Source organism: Amblyomma americanum, chromosome 7, assembly GCF_052857255.1.
Source record: "Amblyomma americanum isolate KBUSLIRL-KWMA chromosome 7, ASM5285725v1, whole genome shotgun sequence".
NCBI classification, from domain to species: Eukaryota; Metazoa; Arthropoda; class Arachnida; order Ixodida; family Ixodidae; genus Amblyomma; species Amblyomma americanum.
In genome coordinates this window covers 135241268-135267029 of record NC_135503.1, presented here as the reverse complement: position 1 = coordinate 135267029, position 25762 = coordinate 135241268, and the positions used below count along the sequence as shown (strand labels likewise).

Genomic DNA, 25762 nt, shown 5'->3' with positions numbered 1-25762 from the left:
AACTGCGCGTTCCTCCGGTGACCCCGATTCATCATTCCCCTCTTCTTTCTCGCTCTTCGTGTGCTTCCGCATACCGTTTTGCAAGGTTACGCTGTCCTCGCAGCTCTTCGGCTTGCCGCGTTGCTATGTATCCTCTGCACCGGTTGACTCACGTTGGCGCCCTCTCCTTTTGCGCTGCTTCTCAGCTCACCGAGCTCGTCGTCCGGCTTCGAAATCGGTCGCCGGACCAGCGTCTTCGAATGATTTACCGTTTGCTGCTCTCACGTTGTTGTTGGACTCATAAAATGGCAAATACCCACAAGGCGGATTGCCAGTGACCGGGCGGCGATACCAGACATTCGTCAACGCGTCATCTGCTGTTCTGCGCTTGCGCGAATATACGGCAACATTTCTGAGAACGGGTAAGACACCAATTAAAAAGCGCAATTCGTGTTACTAATAGTGCGTGCATTCTTGCAAGTAAATTTTTAGGCGTGTTTTTAGATTAATAACAATAGAATGACTGCACAACGCAACTTTCAAATATAAACAAACATTCACATTGTGATCATTTTACTGTTTATGTATGTGTATATATAAGTGCTCCTTTTAGTTGCGTTCGAGTGGTGCTTAGGGCCCTATCAGGCGGACTGATTTTCGCCGTTTGCCCTCTGCATCAAGGCCCTGTGTTGTCTGAATTTCTTGAATAAAAAAAAATTCAGTTCACGATTCACCGAACCTCACTGTCATCTAATGTTTCTGATCGCCTGTGTTTGTGGGGCTTCATGGATGAGGCGTATTTGGCTGTTCGCTTCCTGTTTTTTCGTTTCTACCCTGAGTTCCTTATCAGCACGCAAGCCAATGAATTCTCTACCAATATGCGTTACCTTTGAGTTTGCATTTTGAAATATTTCTAATCGAAATTTGGCATTTAAAAAGCTTTGACACCAGCCGGAAGAAGAAATCGGAAATGGCTGCACTGCAATGTTGCGCATGCGCAGAACATCAGATCGCGCGTCGGCAAATGTCTGGTGGTGGTGACTTGGTCCTTCTTTTTTTACCGAACAGCCCGAACAGCCGAGGCAGCACAAAGTCAGGATCGAAACCACTGGGAAGGCCGCCGGCGACGGCTTGCATGCTCTGTCGACTTCCAGCGGAGTCTAGACTGGGAAGGGGGATGGAAACCATTTAGCACCACTATTGTTCGATGATTGTTTGACTGCCTTGTGTTCTAAACACCCTTGTTTTTACCAATGACGCATGTCCCCGTGAACGCAGCGCTAGAAATCAAGAATTGTCGCCGAATGTATGCTCATGCCTTTCATGCGAGTAACAAGGAAAAGACTACGTCAGTTGGGTGCAAGTGTTTTCGTGCATATTACTTGTCCAATAGCCGGTACTCACGACGGAAGGCAAATCTACTGGAGAGCCTTGCCATTTTCCTCGCACATCATTCGCACAGTTTTTCCTCGCCAGCTGTGAGCGTCCACCCCGCGTTCTCAGATATCGTGAAAGCAAGGAAAGAATGGCTGAGGGCCGCATTACGTGAGACTGCTGCAAACGTGGACTTAGAGTAGAGAAAAGAATACCAGGTACGTGTGCTTTCCTGTTGTCATTAGAAAGATTTAGATGGCAGACACTGAAAATTAGTTTCCTGCTTTTACAATGCATCTTTCTCCATTGTTTTAGGATATCTAAGCGTTCGGCTTAGCGTGTGCACCATAGCCTAATTTTTCTCGGTATTCAAGCGCCAACTATGCGCGATAAAAGTGCAATCTCTTTTCACAACAATGTCCGTCCGAATAAACTGAACCATTTTTGTTAACTTTGTCTCCTATAATTCAACTCCGCAGCATATTCTGGACTGCAGACATTAGTTCTCGAGGAGAGGCGGGTTTCAGCACTAATCGTCAGAGTTATCCATTGCAGGAGTCCTTGAAACTGGCTTATTATCTAATAACGTGACGTTTGTTTTTGTTTCCTTTACCGAAATAGTCAGTTGTTGCTGTGATATAAAAGAACGCAGCTTTGCTCAGCGTTTACGTAAGATAGCTCGGCGTCACTTTTCATCCCTAGATGCGGCCGCATACAGCAACAAGTGCATGAGCCACACCACCAACTGTTATGTGAGAGAAGATTTAGGGCATGCCACGTAGCGCACATTCATCATGCGAACCAGCTGTATTCACTAGCCGTGAGTGTAGAAAATGTGAGTTTGGTCCTTGCATTCAAGGTAATTTTCCTAGCTGCCGGATGTGCCTGAGATTCTTCTCATAGTTCACCGCATATGAGTTTAAACCTGATGCTGTATCATAGAGGTGACATCACTTGTGCTTAATTTGACGCCGAGTCCAAGAAAGGACATCCGAATTCAAAGCGTCGAAGCGCGATCAATGACATATATACATCACATTTTACGTATTAAACGCAACGTTTACAAACGTAAACGCCCCAGAAAACAAACAGGTTTACAGTATCAGTTTATTGCTTTAAGCATTCGATACTCCTGGTCGCCAGAGAGCGGAAATGCGATCATGTCGCTTGCACTTTGTCCAACAATTCCAGTCATTTTTCTTTCGACTTGCTGCTTGGCCTTTTACTACAACCTGACTATTGAAAAGTTCAGGACCATATTTGCTGCTTTTTTTGCAGAAGATAAAACGCTTTCCTAGAACGCTCAGTCTGATTATGGACATGTTGGGTGTAACCAGGAACCGAAACACGAGATTGCCTGTAATTTCGTGCCTAGCCGGTCTCCGCGGCCTCACCAGCTAATTTCGTCGTCGGCGATGACGGCTGTGGAAGCTCTTTGGGACATTGGCACTTTCATTAACGTGACCATTATCCCAACTTTTGAAATTGATCATGGTGCCATCGCCAAGGCCGTTGCGCGGCTTGTTTGATTTCCATGCCACGCGGAATTATTTCATCTGGTTTTCGAAGCCACGCACTTGCGCATCTGCGCACCGCTCAGTTACCATCATTTCTCAAAGAATGACACGCACATGACGGGATGCACTCTTCGCTGACGCGACAAACTGCGAAGTTTTGTGCATAATCCAACGCTTTCAGATAATACATTTTCAAAACTTGCTTCAGGGACGCGGCCACGTTCGGTCGCAATTTTAAACTAAAAGAGCCGGGAGTGTCATCTCTAGGGTGGTGACAGTAGCGCGTTGGTTTTCTTGTTTTTCTTTTAATTCACTGCTTGTATTTTGTCGACGTATTGCTAAGATCGCATGCGCTCTACGGCTGGGGTTAAGAGGGCAGGATATTCTGGGTTGAGGTTCTGGATGCAGATTTCGTCCAAAACTGAAAGCCATTCTTTCCATGGTTGCACACAATAAAAACGAAGAAACACGACGTGCCGCTTGCCCCGTTGTAGTTTGGCTTGATAAAACTCGTCACGTGGTTAATATTGTCATGGTGTTGGTGACAAGACCGGGACCCGGCAAGAGAGGGCTCGGCAGCTCGTCCTTCGGTAGGAGAAAAACGGCGAACTTCAACGTCCTTCAATCCGCGCGCCAGCAGCGTCAACGTGTTTTTTGCTTCAGCGCCACCTGCCATTCCCCCCTCTTAAAAAAACGCGCACAAAAAAGCGTGCGGACACAAGCACACACAAGCTCACTCAAGCACACAAGGAAGGCTAGAAGTATCTGGGAGGTCACCGTGCAAAATATGGCTTCATGTGTAACACATGGACTATCTCTGGACGGAGTGGTCGACGACTTATCTGCTGTGAAAGTGCCGCGTCTAGTAGGACCTCGCAATTAACGTCGCTGATGCGCCGCAAGGCTTTATAAGGACCGAAATAGCGGCAAATGAGTTTTTCGGACAAGTCTCGCCGTCAAACCGGTATCCATACCCAAACCTGGTCGCCAGGATTGTAGATGACATGTCTGTGCCGGAGGTTGTATCGGTGCGACTCTATCTTGTTGCTGTGTGATGTGAACACGCGCTAGCTGACGCTCGAGCCTGCTCGGCTTCGTGAGTAAACTTCTCAGCGTCAGCAGAAAGTTGGTCATCACTTGCGCAAGAGAGCATTGCGTCGAGCATCGTCTGAAGCTCTGTGCGGTAGGGGAGGAAGAACGGTGTGCAACGGGTCGTCTCTTGAACTGCTGTGTTATAGGCGAATGTCGCGTACGGTATGATCATGTCCCATGTCCTGTGTAGCACATCGACGTACATCGCCAGCATCTCCGCCATGGTCTTATTAAGCCGCTATGTCAGCCCATTTGCCTGCGGGTGGTAAGAAGTAGTATTACGGTGGGTCGCACTGCTTAGCTGAAAAATTTCGGCCATCATCTGGGAAATAAAGCAGGTACCTCGGTCGGTAATGATGTAGGTCGGGGTGCCGTGCCGAAGTACAATCTGATTCATGAAGAAATCCGCAACCTCGGACGCTGTGCCACGAGGTAAGGCTTTGGCCTCGGCGTATCGAGTGAGATAGTCTGTGGCAATGGTGATGTACCGGCCGCCACCCAAGGACAAAGGGAGAGGGCCGAGAAGGTCCATGCCGACCTGATCGAACGGGGCACGTGGTGGTGCAATAGGTTGGAGGAGCCCCGGAGGCTTGACGGCCGGGACCTTACGGCGCTGACATTGCCGGCAGCTCTGCACATAGCGTTTAACAACAGTGACAAGTTTGGGCCAGTAGAACAGCTGGCGTATTCTGGAAAGCGTTCAAGAGTATCCCAAATGGCCAGAGGTTGGTTCGTCGAGGCACGCAGAAAGGATTTCCTCTTGAATTGTCGGCACAACGAGGAGGTCCGCTCGCGAACTGGAACCAGGGTTCTTCTTATATGCACGCCTCGTTGAAGGAAAAACGACAGCTGTCGATAAAAACATTCAGGAACGCTGGCTGGCTGACCTTCTCGATAATCGATGAGGGGTCGTAACACTGGATCGGCGCGCTGCTGAGTTGACAAATCAGAACAATGAATAGCCCCAAGGAAACTGATGTCGTCGTCCGTGTCCGGTGTAGGAGTTCGACAGGCGCACGAGAGAGGGTGTCGGCGTCTTCATGCTTATGTCCGGACTTAAAGACAATGGTAAGGTCAAACTGCTGCAGGCGAAGGCTCCATCGCGCCAGGCGTCCAGACGGGTCACGCAGGTTGCCCAACCACCAGAAAAAGTGGTGGTCAGTGACCACTTTGAAAGGGCGACCACAAATATAGGGGCGAAATTTCGCTGCGGCGCAAATAATGGCGAGGCATTCTTTTTTGGTCGTGGAATAGCTAACCTCTGCACACTACAGAGCGCGGCTTGCATAAGCGATGACTCCTTCAGCGCCATTCTGGCGTTGCGCGAGAACCGGGCCGAGGCCGATGTTGCTGGCGTCGGTGTGTATATCAGTGTCACCCCGCTCATCAACATGGCCAAGAACGGGCGGCGTTTGAAGACGCAGGCGGAGCTCGGCGAAAGCCACGTCTTGCTCGTGAGACCAAACAAAAGGTGTGGCGTCGCAGGTGAGGCGAGTCAGCGGTTCTGCGTGGCCAGCAAAATTTTCGATAAAACGCCGGTAGTAACTGCACAGCCCTAGAAAGCGCCTAACAGCTTTCTTGTCACGTGGGGGTGGAAATTCCGCAACCGCTGCAAGCTTGTTGGGGTCGGGTTTCACGCCGGCGGCGCTGACGACATGGCCGAGAAATTTCAGCTCCTGGCAACCGAAGTGGCATTTCTGGGGCTTCAATGTGAAGTTTGCTGAACGAAGGGCTTCGAGGACCGTCCGCAGGCGCACAAGATGACTAAACGAGTCGGCGAAAACCATCACGTCGTCGAGATAGACCAGGCAACACTGCCATTTAAGACTAGCAAGGACAGTATCCATCATCCGCTGAAAGGTGGCAGGCGCAGAACAAAGACCTGAAGGAAGAACTTTAAATTCATAAAGGCCGTCTGGAGTGACAAAGACCGTCTTCTCACGATCCCGTTCATCGACCTCAATTTGCAAGTAGCTACTTTTTAGGTCGATGGACGAAAAATACTGAGCGCACCGAAGGCGGTCTAGAGAGTCGTCAATACGTGACAATGGCTAAACGTCCTTCTTCGTGACTGCGTTCAGCTTCCGGTAGTCGACGCAAAAACGCAGAGTGCCGTCTTTCTTTTTAACGAGGGCGACCGGCGAAGACCATGGGCTGTTGGAAGGCTGGATAACGTCATTTTAGAGCATCTCCTTAACTTAGGACTTAATTACTTCGCGCTCTGTAGACGATACGCGATAGGGGTGTTGACGGATTGGGTGTACCTGAACGTACGTCAAGATGTGGTGCTTGGCTATGTTAGTTTGACACACTTTCGACGTGGAGGCGGAATGCTGAATTAGAGTAATAGTGCACACAGCTGTTCCCGTTGGCTGGTTGACAGCGCGGAGTTGACATCGAGGCTCTCGAGGGAGAAAGGAGGCTGCACTGGTTCTGAGGAGAAGCACTCAGAAACATCAGAGTTGCCTTCGACAAAGGCTACGGAAGTGCCGCGAAAAAGATGCCGATGCTCGTGCGTAAAATTGGTAGCTAGTACTTGTGACTGGCCGCTATTAAGATGGATCAGACTGCGAGCCACGCACACGCCTTGCGTCAGCAGTAATGAAAGGTTGGTTTCGGCGATGGCGTCACCGCCCTGAAATGATTCGCACTCAACCGTGATAAAGGCGCTGGTTCGAGGCGGCAGAGTGACAATGTCCGGAGAAACACTCACCACCTGGCTTGGTCGTGAGGCATTGCTGAGGGCGGCAGCATTCTACGTTGAAAACGTGACTTTCTTATCGCGCAGCTCAATAATCGCCTCATATTCACGCAGAAAATCGACACCTGAGATGAGGCCACGCGAACAGTTATTCATAACAAGACAGCAGAAGACAATGTGGACCCCTGGATTTTAACTCTGGCGGTGCACATGCCGACAGGTGCAATCAGATGACCGCCCGCAGTGCGAACATGTGTGCCAGCCCATAGCGTGAGAACCTTTTTGAGTATGGTCGCGAGCTGGCTGCTTCGAATCGAATAATCAGCACCAGCATCTAATAACGCTGGAACGTAGCGACTATCCAGTATCACAGGTATGACTAAGGAGGGCCGCTCGCGAGTTGGAGGCTCCGGAGGGATGATCGGGCACAGGCGTCGTTGTCTGCAGACTTTGGCACCGGGAATTCGTCGGCGTGGTGTGTTCTTTCTAATAGCGTCAGTGCGTCGTAGGGATCAGAGAGCGCAGGCGTCGTAATCGTCGAGGCGCCGTCATGTGTCAGCGTCGATGTGTCGAAGCGAGCGGGTATTGCGAACCTCAAAACCGTCGAAGCGTCGTTGTGTCGAGGAAGCGTCGCTGTGTCGGAGTGAACGATGACCGCGGACTTCGAAACCGTCGAGGCGTCGGCATGTCGTGTCCGCGTCGATGGGGTGTCCCACGCACAACGATGTCCAGCGAGCCCACCCCCTAAGGTCGCTGGCTGCAGTTTTCCCGCCGTGGGCTGGGCGACCGGCCTTGCGCCTTCCGGGAAAAACTCGCGGTAGATGGTGAAGGACGACCCGTGGGGGATGGGGATCGAGCCTGCTGGCGACGAGACTAAAGCCAAAGTTAGACTTCAAGGAAATCCGCGACGGCCCGGGGTCGTTCGCCATTGCGGAGTCGAAGAGAATCGGCGTGGAAGCCTTCAAGGCCCACACGGCGGTAGGGGCAGTGCCGATACAGGTGACCTGGTTTGCTGCAGTGAAAGCATAGGGGGCGTAGGTCGGATGCGCGCCACACGTCGGCGTTGCGCGCACATGGTCGGGGAGCTTCCACGTACTGCAGCACGGGTGCAGGCGGCCCCGGCACTGCAGCAGGAGCCGAAACGATGGACGCCGAAGCCCGAGCAGGGCACAGCAGGGCTTCAGCGTGGGGCTTCAGGCGAGACAGGAGGAGGAGATGGACGAGCCTCAACGACAGGAAAGGACGGCCGGAGCAGTTGCTGCACCTCCTCGAGGACAAAGGTCGCTATGGAGCTTGGAGGTGTGTGAGGGGCGCCGTACAGCTGGCGGACTTCGTCGCGCATAATCAACGTATGAGATCGCGTAGCAGGGAGGCGTCGGTGCCGTGGAATGGCAACTCGACCGAAACGGAGGCGGCGGACACGGGTCGATCGTACGCGGCGCCCTTTGCTGAAGAACGTCACTTTCAATCGTGGAAGACTCAGTGAGAAACTCGATGACAGTCTTCTGAAGGCTGCGGACAAGGCCAGCAAAAAGTTGCTCCTTCACGCCACGAATGAGATGGCGTACCTTTTTGTCCTCGGACATTGAAGGGTCGGGCACGCCTGAAGAGGCGAGTCATGTCCTCTACATACGCTGCAACATTTTCATTTGGAAGCTGAACACGAGATTGCAGAGCGCGTTCGGCCCGTTCGCGACGATCCGAGCTGCCGTATGTTTCTAGGCGACGACGCCGGAACTCACTCCAAGAGGATAGCTGATCTTCACGGTTTTCAAACTAGGTCCGAGCGCCGTCGTGTAGACTTCAGTAGACGTTTCTGACGAGGGAGGCGTCGTCCCACTGGTTGAATGCCGCAACTCGCTGGTAGTGCTGCAACCACCTTTCCACGTCCTCAAAGATATCCCCGTGGAAGGACTTCGGGATGCGGGGGTTCTGTAGTGTGAAGTAGGGTGTGGGCGCCCCATGCATTGGGGAGGTCCCTGCAGGCATTCGGGTGGTCGCACCAGGCATTGAGTTGGCGCCAAGCTGCTCCTAGGACATACCCGATTGGTCAGGCTGGGATGGTAAGCCTCGAATCCGGCGGTGAGCGCGGTGGACAGTCATCTTGACGGGTACAGGACTGGAGCGCCGGCAAACCGTTGGGGTACGGGACATGAGATCGATCCCACCTTCACCAGATTTGTCACGGTGTTGGTGACAGGACCAGGACCTGGCAAGAGAGGGCTCGCAGAACGTCCTTCGGTGGGAGAAAAACGGCGAACTTCAACGTCCTTCAATCCGCGCCAGCAGCGTCGTCTTTTTGCTTCAGCACCACCTGGCATTATGCGGCTGTGCAAAACAGTTTGCAGGTACGCGTCATGAGCCGTGTGCAGGCCGCATCTCTGCTCACCGTTATTCCTTACCTTCCTTGTCTTACTGGCGATGTGAAGCGCAACAACCCTTACACGTGGCTTAAAACACTTCTAAAACCGCGGCTGAAGTCGCAGTTACAGCATTAACTTCCGCGAAGTGTGGGCCTCAATTAGAGCTCACCTTGCTGTATCGACTACAGCAAGAAGGCACCAAAACAGGAATTTCCCCTTAGCTGTTTTTACAGTTGTGTTAAGGGATAAAAGATTAATTGATATATTTATTTATTATTGATCGTAATATTTTTGTAATATATTCTAATATATTGGTTGCATAATTTTTCATCGATGACTTTTGGTCTCCATAATAATTGAGAGGCGTGTAGCCCACCGTAAGTATACCCATATCGGTTTTCAGAATTTTAAGGATGCAAATTTTGTGAACATCTCGCCATATACGCGCGTTTTCGGAAGGCTTGCACGCGTAGCAAACCCTGCAGTGTACGTAGTTTTTCGGTCAAGGGTAACTGCGTTTTCTAAACTCTAAAAAATGATGCGAAAATTACTCATGGTAGGTTACACGCCTCTTAAAAAGTAATGAGGCAACAGGTAACAGTAGAAAAGTAGAAATTTATTATTAGGAAACCAGACTATTTATGACGTCTTAGCATTACTCTGATGCGATACAGCGCTGACAATGCTATGCCGAAAAGAGCCAAATTTTAACTCAAAGAGCCTAGTTTAAAGGTTGCCCCGTTGTGAAACATCCAGTTCAACATCACGGCTTATTCCAAGCCATTTCTTGAAATAATTATACAATGTAGGAATACAAGATTTGGCGCCAAATTACCATATTTTTTGCTTGTCCCAGGTTCCTGGTTGCATACCCTTCGACAATATCACATACGTCCAAGGTGCTGCAAGAGAGAAGGGTAGCCACAACTTTGGAGAGAAGCACCCCGTGAATACCGCCATACGCACCTGGGTCTCCCCTGCAGCGGCCATCGGGAAAGGAGCAACGAGCAAGATATACAGAAAGAAAACGGTCCCGTAAAGCAACGGTGGTGACGGGAGCCGCTACACAGTGACTGGAGGGCATTCTCAATCCAGGCACGTGGGCTTAAATCCGGGCGAAAAGTGCAGACATGCGCGACTTGACGCATATTTTCTTGGCTCATGTCGTCTTCGCTTTTAGCGCCGTCAGTGGTTTTGTCCTCCTGCCAGCTTTGCTTTTGAGTCATCAGTTCCAGGAGGCCTTCTTCGCCTACGTCTACAAGCTCTGCCTGAAGATCTGGGGGGTGGACTTTGATCTGTCGAGACGCGCTGTGCTCGCCCGACTCGAAGGCCTCGTCTCTCACGACTCAACCCTCAAGTCGCGCGGAGCCGTCCGCCTGTTAGAGGTGGGCGCCGCGCATGGTCCCAACCTGAAGTTCATGCAGCGCCCCGTCGAGTACTGGAAAGTGGAGCCCAACACGGCCTTCAACGCGACCTTCCAGACAAACTTGGCTGCCAACCCGAAGGTGTGCGGTTGCTCTTTGAAACTCAGTATGAATTCTGAATGAAATTTCTTTCCAGGCGCTCAGAGCTACCTTGTAAGGATGTAAAGTATGCTGGTTGAATGAAACATTTTCTTCTTCAATATCAATATCATTCTTTTGTTACTCGTCCTACACCGCAAGCGCTTGGTGTAAACCCATTTTTGAATGTAAGTTCAAGAAATATTCTTCGTAATTGTTTTAAATGTATAAAGTGCAGGCTATATATCTACGCCAGATGCCTGCTGACATCCTAAGAATCGATGCTAATGAATGGCAGTAGCGCTAGCAATTTCACTTTCCTGCAGATTTTGTTGATTCTCTGATAATTAACTGAAACTTACTCATGTGGCAATAATATATTCCGCTTAAAGATATTTCGTGAACCCAGTTACATTCCCAGAAAGTAACCATGTATCTGTGAAAAGAAAAATTACTGCTCTAGGCGTCAAGTTTTTATGTCTCTTACAAAATATACAACGCCGTTGCTGCCATTAGCTTGAGGAAGCATAGAATTAGCCCAAGTGAATAAAAAGCGTGGTATGCGCAACCTGTGAAGATATTGTCTGTAAGAACCTCGAAGCGTAGGAGGCAGCGAGAAAAAGAAAAACAGGCATATAGCAAAGCGAATGTATCATCAATATTCCCATCACCCTCCGATTTTACACTCAAGCGCACTTCCCTACACGTCGTCGTCGACATGCGTTCAAGGACATCCGCATACAGCCCAACAAAACCGCGTGCGCCTATGCTACTTCAGCGTATGCAGTAGCTCCGGCACTGGTCTTTTATTGCCAGATTTTCCTTTCCTTTCGTTCTCCTTTAACTTCCTTCTATTTGAATGCTGCACTGATAGCGACAAAGATCGTTCCATTCGACAGGCTCATGCACATTCCTTTTCCGTCATACTGCAAATCACTACCATTGCTACTATCCCGGTGTTTTAGCCTTCCGAGAGCCACCCGGCCACGTGAAGGAAAAAAAAGAAAAGCGATCAAGGCTGCCTGCCTCGACATGAATAATCTGCCGTCACTGTTCAAAAAGATCTCATTTGAGGAAAAGAAAAGCCAGAAGAAAGCACGTTACTATCGGCCTATCCCTGCCATCCCTGCACCTCGTCCAACAGCAGGACAATGGCCTCTGCCAGTAACCTCCGATTGGCGAAAAGCTGGGCAAAAGGAGACATATTGTTACTTAGCGCCACGTAACTCAGAAACGCGCAGTAAAATCAATGAATACTGTTCAGAAAGTACTCGCTGCCTGTGTCCGGCTAAAGAAAGGCTGACGAGATGGCTCTTTCTCAAGCAATATGAAAATTCCGATTTGACCCTCGGTGAACAAGAAAGAGATTGAAAAGGAAAGAATTTCTGCACGTCACAATATTCGCTATTGAGCACTAGGAGAGCGGAATCATCCTGAATAAACTTATTTGCTTATTCATTACAACTTGTTACTTGTCTGTACACATTACATATTTGGAAAGGTTTGTTTGTCGCAATCTTACCGACAACTTCTTTTGCTAACAGCCTTTACGGAGGGCAAGGGGATGTAGGGGGGGGGGGGGGGAGCAGAACGTGACTTCCTGGTCTTCTACATGGTCTGAGGTAACGATGATGGTGGTGTTGCTTCAAAGATATGCCCTTGTTTTGCAGGGGTTGTCTGAACGTGCAGTAAGAAAACAACGTGAGGGCGGACAATTAGATTCATGCGGAAGAAATGCGACAGCATTCTTCTCTGCCTTCTCTTCATTTGCGCTATCGTCCTGCAACCAGGAGCACGAACCGTACCACTACCACCACTACCGCAACTTCTAACTTCACTAAGCTACTACCATCGCTAGACCCCAATCTCTCTCAACTGTCACTTAAGTGCCTCGCCAAGTTGCCTGTACTATTGCTTCATTACAGCCAGTGTTTCATTATAGCTGGAGTTTCGTTATAGCCAGCGTTATGGCAAGCTGTAGGTGGACAGGGATACTCACTCTAAATGCCAGCTGCTACGGTTAGCAGGTGGTAGTTTCACACTGATGTCGATGCCGGACAGTTTTCGCGGTCAGTGCACCAAAAATATGAATTATTCCTGGCTGACGCTGTGAAGGCAAGGTGAAAGCTGTGCAGATCTTTTTTTTTCGTGCATTCATGCTAACTAGTGTCTCGGGGCCCCTACAGACGTCCATCGCAAACCAGTAACGCAAATGAGGGATCGTGAAAGCCTGAAACTGCACAAGGTGCTTGGTAACCTAATTAACGAAATCTTTCAGGTAATAATACTGCTTCGTTGTGCAACTATCTCTGACTAAGGCCTGCTCGATTTGACCTGCAGCCACGCGCAAAGATGGTGCTCGCGCACTGCGACTCCAACTAAATGGAATGTTCATTTGACAGTTCACAGAGACGGAGCGAAAGAGTTACAGCTGTGGCCCTGACTCAGAACAAAAAAAAACGGGAAATAAGTAAACTCTAAAGAATCGCGCAGCCAGGCTACAGGCAAAGTCTAGCTGTTGAGCTACCTGTAATCGTTTGCAGGTAATTGCAAAAAACAAAACCGGGTTCGCTTTTCGTACGGTCTTTGGCATGCAGATATGCCTAAAAAGATCGCGTCATTGCCCATCGCTAGCTTCGCCAGCTTCGCGTGGATTCACTACATTGCGTGTTCTTTTATTCGTTTAACTGTATTTGATATTGCTACTGTACCAAACATTAGGGCTAGTTGTCTGTTTATTGGGCCGAAAATCGTGCTTAACCGGTTACAAGTTAGGCGCTATTTCCTCTACAATCTCCTTTCGCACCGTACACTTTCTCATTTTGCCCCAGTTATCACGGCAAAATGTGACCTTGTCAAATGTTTATTATTTTCAGTTTATGCCACATTATGTGTCGGCTGGCCTTTTCATATTTACTGAGCGTGATGCGAGGAGAGTAGCGAATATTTTTGTAATATTTCTTTGCCGGTTCTTGCGGGTACAATAAAGGAACCGAGGATTTGCAAACTTGTGTCGCGTTTCGCTGCGCTCTCTTATAAGTAACCCGTGAGACACCCTAGTGCGCCACCTTCGTCATTTTACCTACCCACCTGATTTTCTCCCGCCCCCTGATATTTGCCTTTTCATGCAGTCCAGCTGCAGCAAGTACATGTGCATGTGGACTGGACGAAAACAATGCAATGCTGAGGACTCTATGCACTGTCGCGAACGACACATCCGCTGACCTTGTCGCTCTGGCCGCTTGCGCTAAGCGTGCCTGACATTTACTTTGCGATCTTGCTTTCTTCATTTGCCGGAACAGTTCGTACAGCGCACTAACAAGAGTCATAGATGAAGGACAAAATACTGCTATGGTCTACGAGGCAAAAGGCACGACTCACGAAGCCTTGTCTCTGAAGACATTGCATCACTGGATACACATTATCGGCTGTTTGCGCGCGAGACAATGATACCGTAAAGAGGAAGCAATCACGTTTAAAAAATATATATTCTGCATTAACAATGCACATTGAGACCCAAATTGACCCATCAATTGCATAAAATATGGGCGGTTCAAATTATTCAACACAGGTTTTTCTTTGAAAAGGGGGGAGAGATATGACAATGCGGTTGGCGTAGGTGGATTTTACAGCTTGGCGGACATAACATAGCTGACACAGCTCAATAATTAATTAACTAACTAAATTTAACTATTCACCTTTTTTATTCGCTATTTTAGGGGCGAAGATTATATTATGAAATTGACGGCCGGCAAGATCAAAAGTGAGCTCATTTTTTAGATTTTCATAATCAGCATTGAGGTTTGAAATATCGAACTTGAAAATGAAGCATTTTGAAGTTAGTTGACTGGGCTAACCGCATTGCGCATTTATAAAATGTCGTCGCTCGCATTTCTGAAACGGAAAACATAGAAGCTTTTGGTATATATTTATGAAGTGAAAACAAATAAAGCGATTTCTGAATCAGGACTACGCGCAGCTACATGTCATAAATATGTAATGCGAGATACCAACGCAACAAGCTTTAAAATGCGTAATTTTTAAGTTCGATATCTATCCAAGCATATTATTGATGAAGAAAACTTTAAAAATGTACTCAATTTTGATCTTGCTGGCCTTCAGTTTAGCAACATAATCCTGGCCCCTAAATTAAAAGTAAAAGGTTGACTAGATAATATTAGTAATTGTTCATTCTCGAGCTCCAGCAGGTACATAATGTCGCCATGCTGTAGAATGCACCTGCACAAATAGCACTCTTGTATCTTTCGCGCCTTTGCTAAAAACTCTGTATATAATACTTTGAAACAGCATCTAACGAAAGTAAAGATAAGCTGGCTAAGCACAACTTAGACAGCCTCATTCTGTGCATTGTTTTTTTTTTTCGTTTCACAAACGAAATACGATATAAGGCAACGAAACATATATCACAACGAACTTTATTTATGTTGTATGCAGCATAAAAAAGGATTTCTTGTCTTTTATAGGTACTCAATGGTTTAGGATTGCTGGAGATTGTAACTAGCCAAATAATTCTCTTTACAAGTCTAACAGTGCGGAAATATGGTCGCTTATTAAGGGCATTCAGTTAGATGTTCAGAGCCATTTCGTAATACCTTACACTCATGAGGTTGTAAAAGCAATTACAATGTCCACATATAGTGGAAAAAAAAGGTTCATCACTTTGATTGCTCTGAATGTTCGTAGGGCTCACTCTTAGTGAAATATATTAATAAATGTGAGCAGTTTGCGTTTATTGAAACGTCCATTGTATGTTCATGTATAGATAACTCTTTGTCATTGCTAATGCGAAAGTTTTCGACACGGTGATTCTTTTGAATTGGATGCTGCTTCAATTTGCGCTTCTCAGATTAGATGTCCACTTTCCGTCGCCTAGAGCCACTGCTCAACACCAGCGTGCCATGGTATCCCTCGGGCAAGCGAACGCGTACACATATGTAGGCATGAGTTTAGTTCTTGCGTATGTACAGTGCGCTAGCTTGTTGCCAGTTCACCTTCGTAACAGAATTTAGAGACACTGCTTTGATATACAGAGCAGTGTATATTAATGAAAAGCATAGAACGTAAAGAGTTAAATAGAATGCAAAAGTCTATGAATCAGGAAGTATTACACATTCCCGACCACGGAAGCTTTCTATCCCATTCTCTGGTTACGTGTCCACCAATGCCGTGCATCTAAAGATCATAGTCATTCAAAGTAATTATAACGGGAAGCCTTAAATGACGCTGGTGTCATATCAGACGAAACGCCTATTCTTTACAGGTCAAGATGGAGCGCTGTGTCGTCGGCTACGGCGAGGACATGAGCATGCTACCTGACGGCCACTTCGACGTGGTGCTCTTCACATTCGTGCTTTGCTCCGCCAAGGACGGTCGGAAGCTCGTGAGCGAGTGCAAACGAGTCCTAGCAAAGGTGAGGCTCTAGCTTCCATGAATGGCATCCGAGCTAAAACCACACGAGTACCTTGCACACAGAAATGAAACCTGTTTTTCGGTGAAAACAAAAGGATCAGGCACCATCATGTGAAACATGCCGGTGGCTCATTGGCTAAGGCATGCGGCTGCGTAGACAATCCAGAAGGGTTCGTCCCAGCTTCCACGATGAAATTCATTCCAAGCGGATTGTGAAGGTGGCATCAGGATGATATTTACACTCATGTCAAATAAATTTAAGGATGCAGTGCACGCTGGAAATTTAAAAAAAAGATGTATATTTGTTTTTCATCGCTGTCTAACGCGCTAACCTTATTGAACATTATGCGGTTACTCATATGATTTGCTGCCTATTAATAGAGCCAGAATGGCCAGGTTTACAAAAGCAATTGGGAGACAAACATGCATTATTTCATTGTAATTAGCCCTTACTTGCATTTGTGCTGTACATATTGTCGAAAGGAAAATTGAATGTTCTGCTAAGCTAGCCTTATTCTTTGCCAACGGTGCAAAACAGCAACAAGGGTCATATTCCCGTACTTACGCCCGTAATCAACACGGCCGCGCAATGAACGCGCCACTTTTTCGGCTGTCGAAAGTGCAGCCTGTTTTTCTTTCGTATAATAAACGTTCCACTTTATTTGGCGCGCGGCCTGCCATTAATGATAAGAAATGTTTGTAGGGGCCCCTTTTTAACGCTGCAGCAACTACGCGATCATATAAAGCATCATCTCTCGAGGGTCAAGCTTAGAACGCCTAATTCTAAAGGACGATAGTTAACAAAAATGTTGCGCGAGGAATCCGAGAACCAACAGAAACCACTCGCGGTAAAATCAAAAAAGATTTCGTGGCTATTCTAATAACTAGAGCAAATATTGTCACAGCGGTGATGGCAGTCCGGCGAGCAGGAAGACAGCGAAGAGGCTTCCAAACAAGAATCTTTATCGGGGTTTACTCGCGCCCAGTAGGTACTGAATGATTCAGCGATGGCGGAAAGCGTGCTCAGCGGTATTTGAAAAGAATGCCCGCCGCTCTCGGCGGTGCACAATTTAAATTTCACAACGAACTTCAAAGATACGGAGCGCAAGTAACCACAAAAGCCTGGAAAAACGCAGAATCGGCTCCACCTGCGCGCGTTGAATCGAGATAAATCCGATCGCGCATTGCCTCACAAAAAAAGCGATTAAGCCGCGTGCCGGCAGCTTTAAAGAATGAGGGAACAACTACTAAAAAGCATTGCGTCAGTATAACGCTCGCGGAAGTAAATATGTGGCTGAACTGAACTAATTGGAAATAAATGTTGATAAAAGAAAGGCTGTCCTCTACACTCTGAATAACAAAAATCGGCGTTAACACGTAGATCAAGGTGCACAACTCAGATTGAGGTTTTAAACACGTTTCAAATACTTAATAATCTAATTTAGCGAAAATCACGTGGAACATATTATGCCAAAACTGTCTCGCGCCGTTGGCCTGACGTAGAGAAGCGGGCTTATTCTACTACCAATGGTAGTAGAATATGTCCGCTTTTCTACGTCAAATGGTTAAACTCCTATTATTCAATGTACCGTTTTACTCACTCATGAATTTCGACCAGCAAGTTGGGGAACGCAACCAAAAGTAATTTGCAAAGAGTCGTAATAGGGCATGAAAAATATTAAATATTGAAAATGTCGCGAAGAGCCAACCTTCCCACCATCTGCTTTTAAGCACGGTATAATGAACGTAGAGTAGTACTCGCAGGTTTAAAGTGACAAATAATATTTACCTTCTATTACGGTTGGGTTCTCTTTGTGAAGGGCGATATTTTATGACTGCAAAAGACCAAAACCATAGGTAATAAAACCGTGCAGGCCAGGGTCTGGTTGGGACTACAAATGGTAAACAGAACGCTACTGCACTTGTTAAACTCTGCTGAATACATGATAATACTCGAAAAATGAGGTACAAAAATAAAATGAAATTGTTTTTCTGTCGGGAAAATCTATTGATGTGATAAAACTTTGACATGTTTTTTGCCTGCCGTTTATGTACAGTCGGGGACAAAAGTCCATGGATCACATGTTTCTCAAACGAAGCCTATAGTTCTACTATTAGCCGCCGGCTGGAGGCCACACTCGTGGAGATGAATGAAGAAAATTTTGACTTTCACCGCCGCAAGTGATCTCTTCAGCAGCCTGTTAATTGAAGAGCTAGCTACCGGTTTCGTTTGAGGCACACGTGATCCACAGGCTTTTGTCCCCGACTGTATGCTTTTGAGATTAACATAATTTCGTTCAAACTACACACACAACATGTACCATATTTTCTCTTGTCAAGTTTTTCAGCTTATATACAGCTTGCTATTTGCAAGTTTTTCAGATGCGTTTTTCCGTTTATTGGTGCTTCATGCAGTTTAGTGAAAAACGTTTTGCTTTTTCTTCTCTTTAGTTGTAAAATCAGTTGTTCTGTGTTTTGCGAACAATTAATTTCTGTGTTATGATTGTGTTTTTTGTGCTTTACGTTGGTATATCAAAAACGTTTTTTTGTAGCGTGAACTACACTGGCCGAGATTTAGCGGTTTCGCGTGGCTCCTGGAGGGCCATGCTGCGCATGCGCGAGGACCAGTGACGTCACACGGCGCACAGCTGGCGCGCCAAAGCCACCGCCGCCGCGCGCGCCTCGCCTTTCATTGCCGCGGCAGACGCACTGGTGACGGCGCGTGCCAAGCTGTGTGGCTCCGTTGCGCAGTAGCCAAGTCTGACGCTGCACCGGAGCCGCTTGATAGCGCCTCTCATTTTGTGCGCAAGCGCAGAGGAATCAGTGGGGGTATACATATAGCGGGGCGTTTGCCAGTGTGGTATACCCATGAAGAAGGAGAGCGAAATTGCTGCTCAGCGGTAATTGAAGCTGAGCGTAGCTCGCGCTACGTATATCCTGGCATAGCCGAGCTAAGCCACTGTTATTTTTTTTTTTGTGCTCTGTACTCTGAGGAGCTGGGAACCAGTCAAGTTTATGCGTCAGCTTTTTTGTGGCACTCACTTGTTGAGTGAAATAATGGTTATTATTTAGATCAGCCCTAATTTATAACTATACAACTTATTGTGACGAGATTCGCGGTGTTAGTTTCGCTATAGTGAACTCTGTAATTTCACTGGACCTCATTATGACCTGCGACGGTAGTTATACGTGCAGCTTTAAAAATTATGTCAGTTGATGAGTATGCTTACGACCAAAAACCATGCTAACGAGAGCATTTCGTTTTATCTTGGGGAGTTGTAGTAGGTGTTTATATTTATTTCACAAGTCTAAATGTAGCGCTGTCTTTCCGGCTTCAACTTTTGAAGCCAAAGCTTTATTACGCTAGGTTTTCAAGAGGGCAGCATCAGCGCAGTCACGTGACAGGTGTCACGTGGTGTCATGTGGCAGGTCATTTGACCTAATGACATCATCATAATCTGCCCACCGTGGCCGGTGGCAACTGCCCTACCGGGCACTTCATCGACGCTTTACAGACAATCCGTTCGGCAATGTGTGGGGTGTTTGTGAACGTAGCCATGCAAAGGAAGCTTTTGCTTCTCACCAGGGTTAACCAAATTTTAAGCCAGAGCTAATATTTTTCTGAATAGTTTACCCCGCATAATGACCGCAACCTCAAAATGCTCAGAGATTTTTATGACAAATGAAGAGCGTCCATAACGTGAGTAAACATCATGGAATTTGTTGTATACAGAAAAATCTGTGTGCTCCACTTATCTTGTGTGAGGCACGCTATGCCTTCCCTCCGGCGGAGTTATTTTCCAAAAAGCTTTTACCTTTTGGTTCGAAGGTTTGAAAGGTAGTGCAAGGGTATTCATTTCCACATGATGGCTATTGATAGCAGGCATAATCAGAGCCCTTGTTCGGAGAGCCCGACCGTTCATGGACTCGCAAGAGCCAGGTCCTGAATGAAGATTTTTTGCAGAAATTTTTTCCGAAATGAGCTCTTCACGATATAAAGAATGTTCTGCAGCAGCAAGTCCAGCTGAGCTGCTCAGAAGCGTCCACACGGGTGAACCCAAAATGCGAGCGAGTCTTTCTTTATCCGAGTCTTCCAACGCAAACCTGAGATTGCCTCCCTTAGAACCTACAAGCAGATTCAAAAAACATGTTTGAAATTTCTGAAAAAAAGGAGCTTGAAGTAAAAATAATATATTCCTTCTAGCAAACCGCAAGCCGCGGCGGACGTCAGTTACAGTTAAGGACCATCTTATTTAGGTATCTCACTAAATAAAATACAATAACTTTGCAAGCAGGGCTGTCTAGTGGTTAGTGACATTGAGGTGTACGAAGCCAAGGAGAAGAAGATGCTAGATCAGATTTAGAATCAAAGAAAAAGACATTCTCTAAGGCTCTTAATCGCGAGGAAATCCCCTCATTTCCTCCGCAATAAACCGAAACTCCGTGTATATTGGGTGGAGGAACCTCGGTGAAAGCACCACATCCGCTGATGACACGTTACCGCGACTGCAGTGCAAACTGAAAACTGCCTCCTCTCCTGTGCCGCCTTATGCACTATTGCTTCGTCACTCTCCAATAGGCCGACCATGGATTTGGCGCCAACTATTATTTTTCTTGCAACAACCGGCGGGGCAGAGAATGTGCAGGACGAAGCACTTAGGAAAGGTAGTTCGAAATGGGCGCCATAGCCACTGCAACAGATCATCAGCGGTCATTGCGCTGAACCCGAGCCTTTTGTGCACCTCATGTGCTTAGCTTCCTTTCGGAGCAAGAAAAAGCGGCGGGTTTCTTTGCTCTCCAGACTGATTTCATATTGTCTTGTCCGTCCATTTCCGGTAACTGCAACAATTACCCAATTTAAAAGTTTATTAGTGTTTTTCAGTTATCTATTTCTGATTATTTTTATAGTAACCGACATCCGCCGCAGCTGTATTTGTTCCTGAAAAGCCTTTCTTTTCCAATATTCCTGTTGTCAGGAATTTTAGGGAGTGTTCGCTGAAACACCCTGTTCATTTCTAAAATATCATCTGAGACACCGCGCTCCCATTCATTGACGGCAGCATGGCCCATTTTAATACTTTGTGATATTGCTTGTCGTTTGAGATATTCGAGGCTGCTCAATTGTGAAATGATTGTGAGGCCAGGATTGTAGAACAGAGATGTAGAACAGCTCAGAGCCAACTGACAATATAAAATTTATGCTGGCATTTCCTGAATCACTAGCGGATACTAAACGGATATTTCGGGGAATATTGTTCTTTTTTTTCAGAAAATTGAAATGAATGTGCGTCCGGTATTGGGCCCATCACATCCAAAAATCTGAACTTTTTACAACAAACCTATTAGTAAAAACAAAAACCGATTAGGTGTATGGCTCCCCAAATTTATTTCACAGAAATGCAAATTAAATAACTAGAATAGCAAAGATCAACGAAGGACGTTATAACTAGAATGATTTTACTCTATGAAAACTGCAAGAAAATTGCGCTTCCAGAGAATGTAAATCGTGAATATCTGCAACTAGCTAATTCTAGTTCAGGTAGTTGAAGACATAAAGACCAAGCAGGTCTTAGACACGCATCAAAGTACACGTCAAGTATAGGGCCTATCTTGGACGCTGAAGTAATAGAAATGAATAGGAGGTTGCAGTCATGCCCAGTCTAAATGGCTTATAACACAAGCGGTAACTTTGGCGCAGAAATTTTCTTCAGTTCGCTAGTGGAATGTTAATTCCAAAAACTCATCAAACGCTACTAAGGCCATAGACTCTTACAAAATCTATTTGCAAAACAACGAATCCTAGGAGGCGTACTCAGGCACTTTGCGCTGCGAACAAAAAAATACTGATGATTGTAAATGCCTTTTGGTTGAACATTTTTGTTTGTATGATGCTTTAACACGCAAAAATTGTTTATATCCCAGTAAGCAGCCTGACTGGCATTTGTTCCTAAATATTTGCGGAGGAACGATACCTGCATACAGAGCAGAGGGAACTTCTGGTTTTGATTGGCTGCCGACACCTACAGAAACCGGTTCAGCGGCTGGTTATTCTGGGACTGAAATTAAATTATATGCTAGCATTAGTTGCATACGGGAAGAAAATATGAAATTATCACTGCCACTAGGTTCCCTCTAATATCTTCTTGGCCTGTGACTCCCCATAACACATGGCATTCTGGCGGTGGTGTCTACCCCCTTGAAGAAACAGCGCAAATGAAACAGGAAGTAACCAGAAGAGCCACTACACTTGCTGTAATAGGGTGCGCGCAGCAGCGATATTAGTATCCGCGTCATGGCGACAACTTTCGTACCAAGATGGGAAGGATTTGTTCAAGAGGGAAACAAGAAAGAAAAGCAATGGTTTCGGAACATAAACAAGTATCCACAGTGCGATGTACCAACCTCTACGGTTACTGCTCTTGATTCTGAGGGAGTTCTGAGTTGCTTTGTCTCAATACGGCTATTCCTTATGGCGGTAAATTTCTAGATAGCATCACCAGGAATGTGACCTAGGTGCCGTTTCTTTTGTCATGCCCTTGGAAGGCAGCAGTCGTGTCAGCGATCTGCAGGACAGTCGCATATGCTCGGTCCAGATGGCTGCCTGTGGAACGCTGTTGCATGCAGCTCTCACAGACTGGACGCCTTCTTCCCATGGCTGTTGTCTTCGCAGGGCGGTGTGCTTCTGTTCAGCGAGCACGTGGCACATCCAAAGTGCAGCGTATCCAGGTACCTGCAAGATTTCTTCACGCCGTTTGCCAGAAACCTCACCTGCGGCTGCCACATGAACCGGGAAAGTGCCGACGTCATCAAAGGAGCTGGTTTCGCCTCCGTAGAGATGGAGGAGCTTGTGCTGGACATACCTTTCGCTTACAACCGGCACATATTTGGCGTCGCTCGGCTGTGATGCACTAGTTAACAACGTTGGGCACGTGAACGCGTATGATGTAAAGAAAAAGTGGAATACAATTAAGGTGAAAATCTTCGATGCCTTTTAATAGTGATGATCGTTCAAAGACTAAATATACGTCTCTTGTCGTCTGCACAAGTGAGTGCGACATGAGGACGTGCCTCTGCCGTGAACAGAAGCAAATATTAATTTGTTTATGGGTCATCTGTAACACGGGTTTTTCGTCTTCGAGCTAAAGGAGGTGACATCCCACTACAGCCCTTCTTGACAAGGGAATAAATATCGGGATGTGAAAGAGTTCCAGAAAAGGGCCAATGAGAGCTGGTTGGTACATTTTTTGAAGAACTGGATAAAACAGCGCTCCGGAAGACGAGCCAAGAGAAGGACAAACACCAGCGCTGGCGTTTTCCCTTCTCTTGCCTGGTAATCCGTAGCGCTGTTTTATCCAGTTCTTCAAAAAAGTGAAAGAGTAAACCGAATTATTCTTTATTTAGCAAAATGCACAAAAAGGCAACAAAGAATGCTGTAGTTTTTTAACCATATCTCCAGCACATGTCAGGTGAACACGTGTTTCAATCATTCCGAAAAAAATAAGTTCGTTTATACAGCTGTCACGCATCTATCGCTCCTTCAACATCATCTTCTGTGCTAAAATTTGCCGCCGGGCGCCACCTTAAAAGGAGCAAAATTTACGCAATCGCTAGGCGCTAATTTGGATAACTACAATGGGTGCGGAAGGCGCCATTCATTGATCTTCTGTGCAGTGGCGCGAGTTATGTGCGGCCTTGAATTTTCCTGCTGCCGCACCGTACTGGAAGTCAGAACGCTACGGCGTACTGAGTTGCCGAGCATGTCTCAGTAGGAACTGCTCTTCACGTGAGCCCAACAGCCATGTAATGCTCCAAAATTGGTCCTCTATTGTACCAGCATGCAGAGATGGTGTAGAGGTAGAGGATCCGCCTCGCGTGCAAGAAGACCGGCGTTCGGATCCTGGAGCCACGCATTTCTCCACGTTGTTAAAAAAAAGCTCCGCATGTCGATGGAACTGCATAATAAGGCATGGGTGCGGGCGCCATAAAACACCAAGACCGACAACGCGCTTCCTCGCCAGAACAGGATTCGGAAACCATAGTATAGTACTTGGCCACTACCTCCTATTTGACTGAACCAAGTAAACCTCGGCCTTCAGTCCCCAGCGGCAGCGGAAAACCTGACCAAGACGGCGGGTACATTTGTGAGGCAGCGGAGGGTGCTAGGGAGCTCTGACTCCGGACATTCCGCCACTGGAAACTTAACCTGGCAAGAATTAAGGCTAGAACTTTATCCAGTGAGGCTAGTCTAGCAGTGCTGTTCGAGGTGGTAGCGGGCATTAAAGGGAATGTCAAAGCGCTTAGTAAGGATTACAGGACAGATTAGGCGCACACAGTGCTAAGGGGTGGATACGTACTATACCACAGTGGATTAGCGGAGAGACGACAATTAGCTGTGGGCCTCCTAATGAATTGTTATATAGCTTGCAACATGAAGGAATTCTTTAGTAACAACGAGAGGGTTGCAGTTATCGTAGTTAGCCTTAATGAGAGGAACAAACTGAAGGTTCCTGCCATGATGACCCAATCGCCGCGAAAGCTTCTCTGAACACGACGAATCAGCAACCAGCAAAGTAGACACAGTACACTGTACTGATGGCTGACTTCAACGCTAAGGTACGAAAGAAGCGGGCTGGAAAGCAGGCAGTATGTGGCCATGGCATATGCTCTACGAATAGCAGGGGGGAGTTTTTTCCAGATTTCCCAGAAAGAAAAATTAAAGTATCGCAATTAAGCCTGCTTAAGAGCGGAAATGCGAAATTCATTCCGTTTCTTTTTTATTTCGATTTTTATTTTGTATTTTATTATATAAGATATTGTTCTGCTTTTCTATTTATTTTGTTTTTATTTTTGTTTTTATTCTTTTTACTAAGTCTTCTCACGCATTTGCATGGTTTTTCATCGAATAAGTCCCGCAAAACCTGCTTCAGACATAGCATTTATTTTCATTAATTCAATTTAATGAACTAATTGCAATTCATCAACTAAACTTTTCCCGTTGAAAGATCTACTCAGGCACTACCAAACACAAACTTTTGCACATTCATCTCCACAGAACAGCATAATCGTGCGGACAAAATTTGTGGACACTTTTTCTGATGCGACATAACCATATAACGTTTTCCCATTAATATTTTACACGTCATAAATGCCTTCTTCCGCTAACTAGAGAACAGAAATTGGACTTAGAAGACTCTCAATGGAGAGACTAAACATGAAATAGACTTCATACTATGCGGTCACCCTGACATCGTGAAGGATGTGGAGGTCCTTGGAAAGGTGATTTATAGGCACCACAGAATGACAAGGTCTCGAATCATCTTAGACCTGAAGAGGCAACTGGGGAGACAAATGAAGCTGAAACTTATTAGCAGGTTAGCGTTTTATGCTATATTACTTTATGTTGATGCAGAACCAATATTTCGCTCAAACTCTGGCAACGATTTAGTGTTCTAGCTATGAACGATAATCGCACAGCTATCATTACGGAGCGCGCAGCAGAGGTAGGCGAAAGGTTGGTTCGACAGGGTTATTTACTTACTTAATTATTCATTTGATACTGCCAACTGTCTATTGACAGTCCAGGTAGGAGGGAGTACATGAGCAAAATCAAGTAGTATGCACTACAAATAAAAATAAAAAAATATTAGTGAGAGGTAGGCATGAAAGAGGGCGCACAAATACATACTATTTTAACAGTAAACAAAAAGCAAGCAAAACCTCGATGACACGTACAGTCACGGCATTAACAAAAGAAGCACAGCAATTGAGCCGTACAAGCTAAAATAAGGAAATAGCGAGACGCAA

General features: G+C 46.5%; 1 protein-coding gene across 1 annotated transcript; it reads left to right on the top strand.

The window, feature by feature from the left end:
- Nucleotides 1-1440: 1440 nt before the first annotated feature.
- LOC144097473 (thiol S-methyltransferase TMT1B-like) lies at nucleotides 1441-22906 on the top strand. Its single transcript, XM_077630193.1, has 4 exons — nucleotides 1441-1571; nucleotides 9883-10531; nucleotides 15810-15959; nucleotides 22629-22906. Exons 2-4 carry the CDS (start codon nucleotides 10157-10159, stop codon nucleotides 22860-22862), a joined length of 759 nt encoding a protein of 252 aa, XP_077486319.1. The 5' UTR covers nucleotides 1441-1571; nucleotides 9883-10156; the 3' UTR covers nucleotides 22863-22906.
- Nucleotides 22907-25762: the final 2856 nt, after the last annotated feature.

What these genes read in the sequence shown, in the direction of transcription:
- LOC144097473 (XM_077630193.1), top strand. Translation starts at nt 10,157, where the DNA reads ATGCGCGACTTGACGCATATTTTCTTGGCTCATGTCGTCTTCGCTTTT. An exon ending in ACTTGGCTGCCAACCCGAAG is followed by an intron (nt 10,532 to 15,809) that starts GTGTGCGGTTGC and finishes TATTCTTTACAG; the next exon opens with GTCAAGATGGAGCGCTGTGT. An exon ending in GCAAACGAGTCCTAGCAAAG is followed by an intron (nt 15,960 to 22,628) that starts GTGAGGCTCTAG and finishes TTGTCTTCGCAG; the next exon opens with GGCGGTGTGCTTCTGTTCAG.